The sequence below is a fragment of the Octodon degus genome, unplaced genomic scaffold, assembly GCF_000260255.1.
Source record: "Octodon degus isolate 3935 unplaced genomic scaffold, OctDeg1.0 scaffold00036, whole genome shotgun sequence".
NCBI lineage: Eukaryota > Metazoa > Chordata > Mammalia > Rodentia > Octodontidae > Octodon > Octodon degus.
This window is the reverse complement of record NW_004524612.1, coordinates 13,387,066-13,401,814: the sequence shown is the minus strand read 5'-3', so window position 1 is coordinate 13,401,814 and position 14,749 is coordinate 13,387,066. Positions and strand designations below refer to the sequence as shown.

Sequence of the window (14,749 nt, the reverse complement as noted above, 5' to 3'; positions counted from 1 at the left end):
GATCTGTGCCCAAGATGGACACAGTCCATGTCTTCCAGGACTATGGTTCAAGGTCAGCAGATCCAACAAACGACACAAGCAAACCACAAGGCAAATCATACAATTTTAATTCAACCACAAGTCAAATAGAAAGAAGGTAGAAGAATGTTCTACACAAACACATGAGAAAGGAAAGGGGCAGGTGAGAAAGGGGTGAGAAAAGAAGGAGGAAGAAGGGGAGGCGAGGGCAAAGTAAAGGAAGAGAGAGAAGGGGGCAGGAAGGAAGCAGAGTATGTCCAGAGTCCTGCTTTGGCTTCTGTTTTTCTGCTTCTTTCCCTGACACCTGCTTTGATAAAAAAAAAAAACCACACACAGCATCCTGGGCCCTGGGCCCTAATTAGCTTGTTCCTGGACTGTCCCAGATCCCCTCTAGGCAATTGTCAGTCCAGACCAAACTCACATTAAATAAATTCCAATATACACTGTACAAGAAAGCCAGCCTGTCCCTCATTCACCAGACTCCTGACCCCAAATAAAGCCCCTCCCTGGCCCCTCTGTGCAACTGGGGACCCTCGAGGGCTGAAGAGGAAGGAGAAAGGATAGTTTGGCTCCCAGATGGGCCCACCTGTCCATGCATGAAGCCATCTTGGCTGCTAGGGGCATCACTGTGACCCCCACAAGGTGCCCCAGCACCCAGCACACAGGCTGGGGTGGGAGTGACCAGTAGCAGCGCCCCCTCTGAGCCATATGCATCAGCACCTCTGTGTCCGTACCCACAGTCCTTCCATCCAGCCATAGCCTGAGCAGCACGGTTGGGGCAAGGTGGGGAGGGGTCGTGCAGAATGAGGGGAAGGACTCCCCTCTGTCCTCCCCAAGAAGACCATATGACCAAAGGCAAGGCAGGGGAGGTGCAGGACAGGTCGGGGTGGAGATGCAGATGGGTGGCCCTCACCCTCTGTCACTCTGCTGGCGGGTGGGCCAGGTTGGCTAGAACCTTGGCCTGGTCCACGGCATCCAGCAGGTTCTTGGCATCCACGGCCAGGGTGTGGGAGGCCGTGAGCATCTGCCGCTTGCATTCCTCACTCAGGGAGGTCACTGCATTCTGCTGAGCCAGCCGCATCTTGTTGATGAGCTCTGCTAAGTCCTTGTTAAGCAGTTTCTGGGTCCCCTCAATCTGTAGCGAGAACAGCCCATAGAGGGCGAGGAAGGGTGTTGACCAAGGCAGCAGGAATCGGACCCAAGCCTGGGTTGAATTTGACCCTCTATTCAGGACCCAGTGGACACGGCAGACATCCCAGACCCCAGCCAACTGGCCTCCGCCCAGCTCCCCAGAACACCCTCCACAGAAGCATCCTGATGTGGGCCATTGTTCAAGAGATGATCCAGGAAGCGGTCAAGTGCATTGACCCATGTGTTAGCTGCTTACTGTCAAACCCAAAGATCAGGGATGACATTTCTTTTCCCACCACATCCCCAGCATATGTCACATCATGGGCACATAAAGCACACGATTATTTGTCAAAGGAAATGTGTGAGTGGGTGAGTGGCCAACCCGAAGACCCAGAGCCAGGTCCCAGGGGGCATCTTCATCCCTGAGGCTGTGGTATCTGCCTTGCTGAGCTCTCTGTGGATTGTTGCTGCCACCTAGGGGGAGGCCTGGGAATGTCCCAGACATGCTTGCCCTGTCCTGCCTGGAGCAGCTTTGGACAGTGGGGACAGTGACCCAGTGTGCCATGTGGCTGACACTAGAAGGCAATGGATCGAAGGGCCCTGTTGGAGGGGAGGGTGACAACTGAGTTCCAGATGGACAACTGTGAGTGTCCAATGGTAGCGGTTCCCTATGGCTGTGTAAGAGACTCACAGAGTCAAGGTATCAACAGGGCCGTGCCCCTTGCTGAGCAGACCTTCTCCTGCCTTTCCTGGCCCAGAGTGGTGGCGCCTTCCAGGCCCACGGCATTGCTCCAGCCTCAGCGTCTGTGCTCAGGTCCCTGCTTTTGACCTCCTGCCACTCTCTTGCCTGCTCCAGCATAATCTCCCTTCTGAAGATCCTTAACTTTATCATACTACCAAGTCCCCACTGCTGTGTAAGGTATGAGCACAGGCCCTGGGGACATGGATGTGGACATTATCAGAGACCAGGATTCAGTCTGTCACATTGGTCCTTTTCATAGAACACTGAGTCCCATGGGGACTTGCTGCCAGTGTGACTATTTGCAGCTGCAATGCTATATTCACGGTGTCAGTGCAGATGTGCTGAGGCAAAGGTTAATGGGGGAGGGGAGGGTGCCCTGCCCCCTATATATTTTCAATTTTGCCTGGATTATCTGAGATCAAAATAGAAAATTTGCCCTAGGCATTGGCCAGGCCCACAACCACCTGCTGCGGACTCAGCAGGCAGAAAGGATGCTTCCCAGGTGGCTCTGGGAGTCCCTGTAGGAGACAGAAGCAGGGTGCAGATGTGGCACTGTCTATTGGAGACCTGGACACTCACCTCTGTCCGCGAAGATGATGGCAGGGAGGGTAGGAGGTCGTCCACACTCCCAATGAGCTTCCGCAAGGTCAGTCCCACATTCTGGGAAGAGGAAGGAACAGGAAATGTTGATCACTTGTGTCCCCCCAGGACCTTCACACAGAGCTGCACCCCTAGCCCTTTTTCACTTATTTTTAGACAGGGTCTTATGACATCACCAAATTCTCCCGGTGGGGCTGGGATTTGTGATACTCCTGTCTCAGCCTACTGAAGAGCTGGGCTTTGAGGCATGCCCAGCAGTGCCCAGCTGACCTCTTGCTCTTAGAGGAAGGCTCACTGCGTCTAGGATGGTAGATGCCCTCTGGGCTGCTCAGCCCTACGGTCCCTTTCATCCCCTTGCACCACTGGGGCCTGCCGGGTGGGCCATGGTGGAGGGGCAGCTCCCCCCTCATGGCCGAGAGCCACCCCAACCCTCACCCTCACCTTCACCACCACTACATAGCCCTCAGGAGGCAGCTGGGACAGCTCGTTCTTGAGTTCCAGCACGGCCCGCACCAGCTCCATGACGTTGAAGTAGACCTGGTCGTCGGTCCGGTCCAGGTTGGCTGTGGGCTGGATGGACTGCGGGAGAGAAGGGCATGGCCAGTTGGGAGGTGGGTGGCAGGGGCCCAGTTCCTGTCCCCAGGGCTGTGGCAGTGTGGCTTCCTCCAGGTCAGGGAGCAGGAAAGGGAGGTCACGACTGCTTTTTCATGAATAACTCTAGAGCCTGAGGCAAGGCCCTGCCCTTCTCTGGAATGGTGGGAGAATAGCAAAGTCTGCATTTGAAAAGCTTATTAAAAATTAGGATATGCCACGCACACACACCAACTCTGCACTGTGAATGTGCTCACTGTGCACTGTGAATAGGACTGATAATGATTTAAAAAAATTTAATATAGTAAAAGACCAATCGCCAATAAGGATAAGTGTGTTCAAGGAAAGGTGGGTATTTAGAGTATTTTCAGGGAGAATTCACAGCCACATGTTTTTTATTATAGTATTTCTTTTTTAATTTAAGCATTCAACCCGGTTGTCGAGCACCCTTTGAACAAATCTTTATGGCACTTCCTGCCAAACGGAAGCATCTCAGGGGTCCCTCACCCACCTCTCTCATGGGATCTGGCCCTGTGTGACGTCTGGCTCTTCCCAAAGCCAAGATAACCACAAAAGAGAAGTGTTTTAAATCCATCCTGGACATGGAGTCAGCCAGAACAGTGCAACTAAAGACACCCACAAAGGAGGACTTCCAGAGCGGCTTCAGAACGTGCCAAGAACGCTGGGATAAGCAAGCCCTCGAAGCGATAGGGGGCGGATTCTGAGGGGATTCGTGGCAATGTGTCTTTTCCTGTGGCACATTTAAATTTAAACATTCACGGGCTATTTTGATCACACTGTGTACAATGAGGACACTGAACCGAATTATCACTAAGAGCCTTCAAAGTTTCCAAAGCCCACGGACCCCATCTCGTGGAAGGCCAGCCCTAATTCCGTGCATTATCAGCTTTGGTGGAGCCAACACATACCTGGGTGCACAGCCGCGGCGGCTTCTGTGGGGGCCTGGTGAACTCCGCTGCAATGGGGGACAGGCAGTGAGTGGGGTCTCACACCCTGAGCCTTTCCCTCATTTCTGCCCATAACCAAGTGACCCCTCTCCTCTACCATTGGGAGACCTTGGGGACATTCAACCTGAACCCCAGGAATATGACAGAGAAACTAACACCCAGATCTCTGGGGTCTTCCTGCGGTTGGGAACATTGTACAGAGGGAAACCACAGTCACAGCAGAGGTGGTGTGATTGTGGGGCATCCCAGCCCTGAGGGACACGGGCCCTGAGGAACAGCCACACTCTGTCCTCTGCCATCCATGAGAAAAAGCCCTCCCATTCTGCGGGCCGCAGTGTCTACAGAGCCTGCCCAGTGCTATCAGGCTCCCGCATGGATGGATGTGGATTCTTGAATGGTTCATGGGATCAGGAAAGTGAAAAGACAGCAGAAGTGAGCCTCAGGGTGGCGGGGCAGTGTGCAGGGCGCGGAGGTGGAGCACCTGACTCTGCGCTGTCCCTGCCACCCAGGCCAGCTTGCTTAGACTTCCTGGGCTTCAACAAGAGTGAGACACTGCTTGGACTCACCCGTGGCACCAGACAAGTTACACAGCCACCCCGCACCTCAGTTCTATCTTTTGTAAAGTAGAGGTAAGTTGTGCTGTCCCATGGAGTGGCTATGGTACAAAAGGAGTCAGTATTTGCTCGCAACCCAGGTTGCCCGTGGCTATGGACTGTCACTGCCAGTCATCTTAGCCTCAGCTCTTTCCTCCCTGCCTTCGGCTCAGGCTTCCGGCCACACCTTGTGGGCTTTGTCTAGGATGATGAGTCCGAGAATCGGGGGAGGCTGGAAGAGCTACCTAACCTTCCACCTGCAGCCTGGACAGGGAGGGTGAGTGGGAGACTCTTCCTGGCTCCTCCACACGCGGAGCAAACGTTTGGAGATGTGTGCCACTGAGAGAGAAGGAGGGGAGCTCCAGACAGGCGGGAGCAGAGGGCTCTGTGCCTTGAAGCCAGTCCACTCCGCTCGCTCAGAATTCAGGCAAGGCGGATGGTTCCTAAAACTGCGGACGCACTGCATGTTAGCCTTGGCAGTCTCTCTCTAAGTCCCTTCTCATTAAGTCCCAGAAGTCTGCTCTTTTGCCTCAAGGCAAGGTGGAAGGTTCCTAGTGCTGCAGCACACTGCATGGGCAGAGAGCCAGCATAGGGCTCTGCACAGACGCTGGGCAGAAACTCCCCGGAGGAAGGGCAGGGATACTCACTGTAGCCGGCCTCCTTCTCTGGGGTCTGCAAGGAAGCAACGGAAGAGAAGGGTCAGTTGTGCGGCTCTGGGGACCACCCACTTCCTGCTTCCAAGTCCCCTCCCCCATGTGTTTAGAGATTCAGCCATGGAGATTGAAGACCGCCTTTCTAGGGCATCGAGGCAGAGCCAAGGTGTAGAGCCACATGGCATCAGCACAAGGGGCCAGGGCAAGCTCCCGACATGGGCAGGGGTGAAGGAGATGGGCAGGCCTCTCCCCCAGGTCTCGCTCAGTAACTTACCAAAGGGGACTTGTCATTCATGTACACCATGGGGTCCTGCGGAGGAGGTTAGAGAAAGGCTTAGGGTTTGGAGTTGCAGTGCCAAGAACACACAGCCAGCGATGGCCCAAATCAGCGGGGAAGACCCCAGAGACCATGACAGGGACGCCCCTGTGGCACCCACTCACCAAGGACTTCTCTTCCTGCCGCAGCCACTGGTAGTCCTCCACCATCTGCTTCTGCTGCTTGTCCAGCAGCTGCCGCATCTTGATCTTCTCGGCCTCCCACAGCTGCTGGGCTTCTTCGCGGCTGCTGGGTCGGATGAAGTCCTCCTCCTGAGGCCAGCGGGGAGAGGAGAAGGTGCAATGAGCCTGGCCCTCAGGCTGGGAGGAGGGATGATGTGGGGGGAGGCAGCCAAAGCCTTGGTCTTTCTGCTTTGTCTTAGACTCCCAGTTACACATGGAGGCAGTATGGAGACAGTTGTCATCAGTGTCACGCTCACCTATGTACCTGAGTTGCAATGGGCTGCCAAACCCCAGCTCACATTGTGTGAAGTGCCCTATATTCAGGGTACTACCTGACATCTCAGTGACATTTTCCTTTCCTGTGACTGCCCTTACTGTTATTTTCTCTGTGGCTTCTGCAGTGGTGGCTGGCATTCAACAGGCTGAGAAATGCAAAGCCAGCCCTCTGGAGGCTTGTGTTCACCCAAGCGTCATGGTGGCAGGTCTGGGGCTTGGGGGCAGCGCTGCTTCTTCCCACACTCCAGAAGCAGAGGAGCAGGAGCAACAGCGGGCACCCACTGCAGGCACCTTTCCATTCACACACGCTCGGTATTAAGATAACAGCTTAGGCTATTTCCCCACAGCTTAGAATACGTGTGCTGAGATAGGTTGAGGATGAAACATAAATGAGCAGAGCTCTATGGACAAAGATCACTACGTCCTCTCCCTGATTTTACTAAAGCCAGCCTCGGCTTTACTCATTCGTGGGCCCTGGGCTCATTCACTGTTCCGGCTCCTGCATGGCAGATGGGGACGTTTGCCTAAGTTCCTCAGTTTCCCCAAGGCCCCCCTGGCTTCATCACCTGCTTGGGTCGTCAGGATTATTTTGCCCCCCTGCCACACTGGGTCACGTATGCCTCCAGGACAGATGGAGAAAGAATGTTACCTGCATCCTCCTGATTCTGTAAAGCTCAGGGGTGGCCTTTGCCGGGGACAGAACCCTCCTCCGACATGAAAGCCAGCAGGTCCTGCATTACTGCTATGGCTTGAATGTGGCTTTCAAGTTCCTCGGTTGGATATTTAATTTCTAGGTGCCAATGTTAAGCAGTGGGAACTATGAGGGCAGTCAGTCCAGGAGGGCCTTGCCTTCCTGAGTAAGTGGGAAGGGGCTTCTGATAAAAGGATGACCGTGTTCCCTCCCCTCCCTAAAAATGCCTTCTGCCCTGCTGGGCACAGCAAGAAGGGCCTCTCCAGAAATGGCCCTAAACCTAGGGCTTCCCAGCCTCTGCAGCTGTGTGCATTTCTGTTTGTTGTAAAGACTGCCTCCAGGATGGACTACAGCTGCACAATGCAGACCAAGGCTGATCTTTTCTTTTGAAGGAGCCAGTTTACAGAGAAATCACTTGCAGAAATGCTAAAACTTGACTATATTTTTGCAAGCCTCTCAAAAAAGTTTCCCCGCTGAACCCTATAGAAGGTATCTGGATATTACAATACACTTTAAAGACAGTTCCATTGGGGTGTTTTTCCCACGTCTTGTTTAGCTTCCATTACCAAGTTTAATTTCTAAAATTACTTTCCCTTACAAGTTAGGTTTCTTGATGAATTCTTCACTCACTGATCTATTCAGCAACTGCTTCTTCTTCTTCTTCTTCTTCTTCTTCTTCTTCTTCTTCTTCTTCTTCTTCTTCTCATTATTTTGTAGAACCGGGGATTGAACTCAGGCCCCTGCGCTTGCCAGGGAAGCGCTTATTCCACTGAGCCATCTCCCCAGCCAGAGCAACTGCTTATTAAGCAGCTCCTGTGTGGCAGGCATGGGGCTTGAGCCACACACTAGGGTTGGGGATGTAGCTCGGTGGTTGAGTACCCACTCACATTCAGGAGGCCCTGGGCTTCATTCTCAGCTCCAGGGGGAAGATGTAGATTATGCAACACTGAAATATTTCTGTGGCCAAGTAAGCAATGGTTCAGCTAGCCAGATAATCCTTTTTATTTGGGGGAAACTTTCTAGATGCTATACATTGCTTAACACCAATCCTGACCTCCACCCACTAGATGGCGATAGCCATCTCCCCAGTTGGAACAAAAATGCCTCACAACATTGCCAAAATGTCCTCTCAGAAGCCACGTTGTCTTAGTTGAGAGCTACTGAACTAAACTTAAAAAAAAAAAAAAGTACAAGTTTTTTCTAATCATGGGATTATTGAACAGAAAGTAAGATTCACGGGGACTGCTTGGTATGGGGTGGGGACGGACTGTGCTGGGAGCCGCGCTCCTCAGCGTGGTGGTGCTGAGGTAGCGGAATCCATGAGGATCGGGTCCTAGGAAAAGATAATGGGGTACTAAGAGGTCCATGCTCATGAGTGGATTAATGTTGCGCATGGGACTGGGCTGGGTCCGGCAGGAGCGGATAATTCCTGAGAGGAGGTTGCTAGAGAAAGAATAAACCCGGTTCGTCCCTGGAATCTCACCTGCTGTCCTGCCACTCCCTGGTCTGCGTGGTCTCACATAAGCCCATCCTCCACGCTTGCTGTGGGCAGGAGCCCCCTCACCCCACCTCCCCGGGTAAGCAGAAGCCAGGGCCTCTGAGCTCCAAAATGTGAGCCAAATCAAGTTCTTTTCCGTGAGAAGCACCCAGCCTCAGGGACTGTGCTACAGCAGCACAACATCAGCTAAGAGTTTGCTCCAAAAATGAGGACATTTTAAGGATTTATAAAAATCCTCCCAGTTAATGTCAATGCTTGAAAACAACAGCGTGGTCGCCTCAGGCTATTGACGAATAGTGACAAACAGGAACGAAGTGTCTAGAGCTCTACAGATGGAGTTAGGAAATTCCAGGTGTAAGAAAAATGCATAAACTGAGGAAGATTAAAGTAAATACAGACAGGATGAGGTACTATTTAGTTCTGCACGTGCTCAGAGCTGTCTACCGCTTCCACACACTTTATGCCCCAGGCCTGATCTTGCCAATTATTTTAACAAATGTGTACTGCAAGATTTATTCTGCTGTCTCCCAACTTCACGATCAAGCTAACAGAGACAGTAGGAACTTTGCAATCCTTGAATCTCTCTAGGCTGGTTTAGCTGAATGCACCCTAAGCATTCTCAGGTCTTGGGTACCTAGACTCCTCAGGGGGAGTCACGCACTGTGACACTCCCCTACTCTGAGCACAGTGCATGGGTCAGCCGCATCTCCACCTCCACACACACACTGCTTCCTGTTCTGCCCAGATGCCCCCTGCACTTGCCCTATGGGTTTTCGTCACACAGTCTTGCTTTCCATTGATGTGCTTCTGCCTCTCCCACCCTCTGCATCCCAGTTTCATCCGGTCTGAACTTTCCTCGTCCTTCAAGGCCCAGCTGGGGGAAAAAGCAGCAGGCAGGGGATGCCATACTCTCTGAAGTCCCACTCAGCGGGTGCCATAGCCTTCCAGTGGATGTTCCAGGGAAGTGTGCGCCTGCCTGTTCTTTCTGGCTGATCAGAAGCTGTCCCGCTCCTTCACACCCAGAACAGCGTGGGGGAGGCCTGCTCGCATTGTATTATTGAACTGTGAGCTCTTCTGGACGGAGACCGTGGCCACCACGACCCTGCGGCACCCACAGGGGAGCTAGCTCGAACAGCCGGGCAGGGAAAATAGATTTTTTTTAATATCTTTGAATGTTGGTTAAATGCTTTCAAACGCTCTGCAGGGAGGCTGTTATACCTCTTGAGCTCCCCACCTGGAAGAGATTTTCTCAATGCTTCTGATCTATGTTATAAGATGGGGTTTATATTTCTAATATGTTTTGCTTACTTAAAGAAATGTTCATGTTGTTCTTTTAGGTGGATTTTCCTTAGGACAGTTATTTCTAAACCTCTGACACCAAAGATCTGTTTTTCCTGCCACAGTCTGTCTTTATGGAATGGAAGCAGGACTTACACAAAGGCAAGCCTGTCCTTCAAACGTGCAAACAGCTTCTTGCTAAAGGAGCACAGTTTAAAGTAAGAACTAAGGTTTAATTAATTATGTATAAAGAGTCAAGGGCAGAGGCATAGAGGAACTGAACATGGAGTAAATTATAGCGTGTTTCAATCTGCAGCTTTAGCACTGTTAAATATATGCAAAGATAGAAACTGGTTAAATTAATGTATAAGAGAAAAATGAGATAGGCTAGGGAAAATTTATTTCACAACAGCTCTTGTCGCTTGGAATTCTAAGTTATCACGCTTGTTTAAAATTTTACTAAATTAAGAATAGCAGCACAGAAGTATATCAACATACTTGCCTACATTTTCCAAATCTGTCATGATAAACATGTATTTTTTCCCCCAAAACAATTTTGAGTCATTTATTCTGAGCCCGAAATATCATGCATTTATAAAAAGTTAAAGCTAAAGCAATAAGCGCTCCTGTCTGTTTTGTAACTTGATTTACAAAACAATATATGGAGTGTTCATGGCAACTGACCGCAAGAGATCGATGGAATTAAAGGAGATGGCCGGTGGCCAGTGGGCATCTGCTTATCATCAAGGGTGAGTTCTTCACATGCGACCTGACAATCAGCAGGCCGTCCATGAGGCACTCAGAGTCTCACCAATCATTGATGACAAAGAGCCTCTGGGGACTGCAGCTTAGACCCTGTGGAGCCAGTGCAGGAGGCTGTGTGCACACTGACCCCCAATTCCTTTCCATCTAGCAGCACCGTTCACAAAAGCAGCAGGAGAAGCAGCCACCAGAAAGCTTTCCTCTGACTGAGGAGAACTTTAGCAACCAAAGCAATCAGACAGGAAGACAGAGAGGGGTTGGCACTCCAGGACTTTTCATTCTCCAGCACCACCAGACTTGGCTGTGCGCTGCCCATGAGCTACACAGTGCTGTGGACCACCCTACCCCCTGGGGCTCAGGAAGGGAGATGGTTTTGCATAGCTCTCCAACACACCAGCAACATCAAGAAGGGCAGGTCTGGTCGAGCTAGAGTCATCAGGAGCAGAGCCTGGCTTGGCCCAGCCTCTGATGTGTTTGCAAAGATGTATGCTGCCACAGAGCCCCTGGCAGCTGGATTGGCACATGGAAGCATGGAGGCTACCTCTTGAGGCTGAGGGTGTGGCATACTCCATGTCCCAGGCCACCTCCCTCCATCAGCCTTCTCAGTCTGGACTGGGACCCAGCATGCAGAGACTTCTTACCCGCATGCTGTGGCGCTTGAAGACATTGTGCCGGTGGAGAGGTGGGGTGTGCAGCGAGTTAACAGGAGATGGATACTCCATAGGGCTGGTGAGCGTAGGAGAGCTGGCACACAGACCCTCAGGGACCTATTTAGGAGAAGCAGAGAAGCACAAGGCACAAGGACAAGGCAAGAGGGTGGACAATTAGCTGCTGCGAACATGAGCACAAAGAAACAATGCATGAGCATGGACTCGCTGTCCTGGAGCTAATAAAGAGTGTGGTGTGGCATGTCCTTGGCCATCTTGGAGAAACATGGTGGGGGAATGTGGCCTTTCATTCATCTGCCACTCCTCCCCTACGATGCTGTGCACACGTGGCTTGCTCCTTGGGCCGTGGACCTGTGGAGACCAGCATTCTGTCCTTTGGACCTACTGTTACATTTCAAAATCAGGTTCCAAAACAACATATCTGATTGGCTCACATTCTAAGTATGGATTTGCATAGTTTCTCAGTATCCTAAGGGGAGTGGTCCAGGACCGTGTGCAGATACTCAAACCAGCAGATGCCCAAGTGCCTTGTAGAAGGTAGCGGAGAATTTACATATGAACTACGTACATCTTCCAGTAGATTTTAACTCATCTCTAGATTACTTAGGGTGCCTTGAGTAATGTAAATGCTATGTAAATGAGTACTGTTTAGAGGAAAATGACATGAAAAATCCTGTATATGTTCAGTACCGATGCAGCTTTTTGTTTTGTATTGTTGCATATATTTTTTTTATCGCCACTTGTTTAAAACCACAGATGCAGAACCCACGGATTTGGAGAACCAACTCTGTGTGCGTGTGTGTGTGTACATGCAATTATTTTAATTTAGAGAAATTCTCACTATTTTAAATGTTTCTTTTCTAGGACTGTGTTTGTTTTTTAGAGGCACTGTTTCCACCTTCGGACTCAAGGTGCTTTCTCTCCAGGAAAGGGGTGCACCTGCTAGCTCTCATTGGGTTTATGGTGGCCTCGGCGCTTCCTTGGGAAGATGGAAGTGACTGCAGGGCGCAGTCTCTCTGCAGGAGCTGTTTGCAGACTGCCATCGCTTCTGTTGGTTGAAATGCTCCACTTTCAAACAGTGATTCTAAGCTGGGGATTTAAGAGGATGAGGAGGAGAGACTCCTCTTCCTCAGATGCCAGAGAGGGACACAGGGCAGGGGCTTCTGCATCAGGGACCACACTTTTGGGGAAATTCACAGCCAGGGGCGGTAGATGGAGAAGGCTCAGATTGAACTCTACTTCCTCTTTACTAGCTGCTGGGCTCTGGCCAAAGCCTGTGCAGGGAGCCCCAGGGGGCAATTCCATGCTCTGAGGACATCATCAGTCCCCAGGTCCTTGGAATTCCTGCTCAGGGAAGAGGTCAGGGAAGCAGCAGGCATGAGAAGACAGCTGCAAGCAGGCACACAAAATAACAGACACTGCAGACAGATGACTGGGTGGCAGGCAGGTCTTCTTAGCTGAGGATAGCCCGGCAGAACCAAATTTTGATTCTTTTGATCTGTGTTCAAATCGTGCCAAAGAAGAGCCAATCCAGGCCATCTCCAGTGCCTGAGCAGCCATGTGCCACCCCTCCAAGGCACAGGGATGGATTTTGGGGAAGCACCTCTGTGACAGGTGGGCCTGACCTTCCCCTGTTGACCGGTGCACATTTACCTGGAACTGCAGCTTGGGAGCCAGCAGGTTGGTTTGCGGAGGGGGCTTGTACTTGGGCCGACTGGGCTGCAGGGAGAACAGAGTTATGTCAGGTACTCTCTCTCTTTCTTTGAGTTAACGCCACCCACCAAGGAGACTATCAGTCTGGACATGGCTTGGGCCGGTTCACAATGAAGGACAGATGGGGGACAAAGTTATCATTAAAAGCACTGTGCATCTACTTGCTGAGCACCAGCTGCTTGCGGTAGGATGGGAAGGCACAGAGGTTAGCCTCTCTGGCCTCCTGGGGCTGCGGATAACTGGAAGGTTAATGGTGCGTGCGTCCAAGTGTGTGTGTGTGTGTGTGTGCATGCGTGCGTGCGTGCATGGGTACATGCATGCATGTGTAGCCTCCTTGTATGTAAGAGCACTTGACAAGTCAGCAAAGGGCAACTGCAGACATGCCGAAGCAGGCAGCCACTGAGAGCTCAAGAACTCATAGAAGCTTCACAGAGATGAAAACTGGGATGAGCCCAAGGGAAAATGCCAGGTCAGAAGGACAATGAGCAAGGGCCCTAGACCGCTCAGGCACTGTTATAAGTGAATGTTTGTATCCCTGCCTCCCAAATTTATATGCTGAGTCCTGCCCTCGTGTGACAGTGTTAGGAGCTAGGGACTTTGGGAGGTAATCAGAGTTACCTGAGGGAGTAAGGGTGGGGCTCTGTGAGTAGATTGGTGTCCCCTAAGAATGGAGCCAGAGGCCATGGGTGGCCAGGTGGTGACACAGTGAGAAGCTGGCCTGCAAGCCAGGAAGGCACCTCACCAGACATTGAACTTGCTGGATGTTGGCGCTGGACTTCGTGGCCCGCACACCTGTCTGGTGTTGAAGCTGCTTTGTGTGTTTTGTTATGCAGCTCTAGCTCACTAATACAGGCATGGTTCTAGAAACCCACCTATGTAGAGATGGGGTAGAGGGCCCTGGCTCCTAAGCCCAGGGTTGCCCTGGAGGGCATGGACGTAGAGGGCATGGACCTAAGATCTGTATGTCCTCAGGGGGATCGAGTTTATATCTAGAAAGCTCCCAGAGGAAAAGCACCCAGGCTCCCAAGGGCAACTACTGGGGTGATTCTTGACTCGGCTTTCCCACAGGGGTCTGGGATCCTGGATTTTACCTGCGAGGCACAGAGGTGCTGATGGCTGAGGGACAGTGGGAATGTTCAGCTGAGGGAAGACTGTAGGGAGCATCCCGCTCATGCTATGAGAGGGACTTGGCTCTGCTGTGGCCCAAGGGACCAGCAAGGCCAGGGCTTGGCTTACCTTGGGAGGGGGTTCCTGGTAGACACTCGGCTCCAAGATTTTGGGGGGTCGGTAGCGAGTGTTCCTCTCCTGCTCTATGGCAATGTCCTTCTCCATCTGATAAATGTCACTGCCAGGGAGAAAAGTCAGATAGGGAGAAAAACAGGGTGAATGTGAGGCACCCCTCAGGGCTCTCCTCTGTCCCTCACTGGGGCCAGGAGAGGCCTGGAAGGGGAACACTGCAGAATTTCCTTCTCCATCTGTCCCGCAGTGCCTGGGGACAGCCTCTGATCAGACTGGGACATGAAGTCTAAGGTCACCCTCTCACCAAGTGTATGAGGATCAAGAGAATGGGCCCAAGGTGGGAAGTCCTTGGGGAGCCGGAGCCCACCACTCTGGGCAGCAGAGGCTTGGGGCAGTGCCCCTCCCCCTGCCTCTTGTCTTCCTGAGCATGTGCTTGGCCACGATGCACCGCAGAGATTTCCACTGCCCCTGCGCACGTCACGGCCTGGCTTCCATCAGCCATTGCATTCAGTAGTCCACCAGCTCATCTCTTTGTGAGGCGCTGGGGGGTGTGGAGCACTTGGAGGTTTGGTATGCTTATGTCCCTCACCTGTCTAGTCCAATTCAGTGCTTCTCAAGCTGAGAGTCACAGACCCTAGGAGGGACCTCTGAGATTACTGCCGGGGTACCAAGTATTAGTATTATTGAATATATACTGCTTGGTACTATGTTTACAAATTTGTATGCATGACTTCATGCCCATTTGTCAATGAAAGGATACTATCATTGGGTCACTGATCAAATTCTCTCTCTCTCTCTCTCTCTCTCTCTCTCTCTCTCTCTCTCTCTCT

At 51.8% G+C, this 14,749-nt stretch overlaps 1 protein-coding gene across 7 annotated transcripts in view; it reads right to left on the bottom strand.

Moving 5' to 3' along the window:
• Window positions 1–84: 84 nt before the first annotated feature.
• Ptk2b (protein tyrosine kinase 2 beta) overlaps window positions 85–14,749 on the bottom strand; it is a 129,166-nt gene continuing 114,501 nt past the window's right edge. For 6 of the 7 annotated variants that reach the window (XM_023714723.1, XM_023714727.1, XM_004630687.2 and 3 more), the window contains 10 exons: window positions 13,917–14,025; window positions 12,621–12,686; window positions 10,941–11,066; window positions 5,738–5,884; window positions 5,571–5,606; window positions 5,291–5,315; window positions 4,012–4,058; window positions 2,933–3,070; window positions 2,471–2,551; window positions 85–1,153 (listed from right to left, as the gene is read on the bottom strand). In XM_023714723.1, the coding sequence (XP_023570491.1) occupies window positions 938–1,153; window positions 2,471–2,551; window positions 2,933–3,070; window positions 4,012–4,058; window positions 5,291–5,315; window positions 5,571–5,606; window positions 5,738–5,884; window positions 10,941–11,066; window positions 12,621–12,686; window positions 13,917–14,025 (991 nt within the window). In that variant the 3' untranslated portion in view covers window positions 85–937. The remainder of the gene's footprint in view (window positions 1,154–2,470; window positions 2,552–2,932; window positions 3,071–4,011; window positions 4,059–5,290; window positions 5,316–5,570; window positions 5,607–5,737; window positions 5,885–10,940; window positions 11,067–12,620; window positions 12,687–13,916; window positions 14,026–14,749) is intronic. The other variant, XM_004630688.3, reaches the window with a different exon arrangement.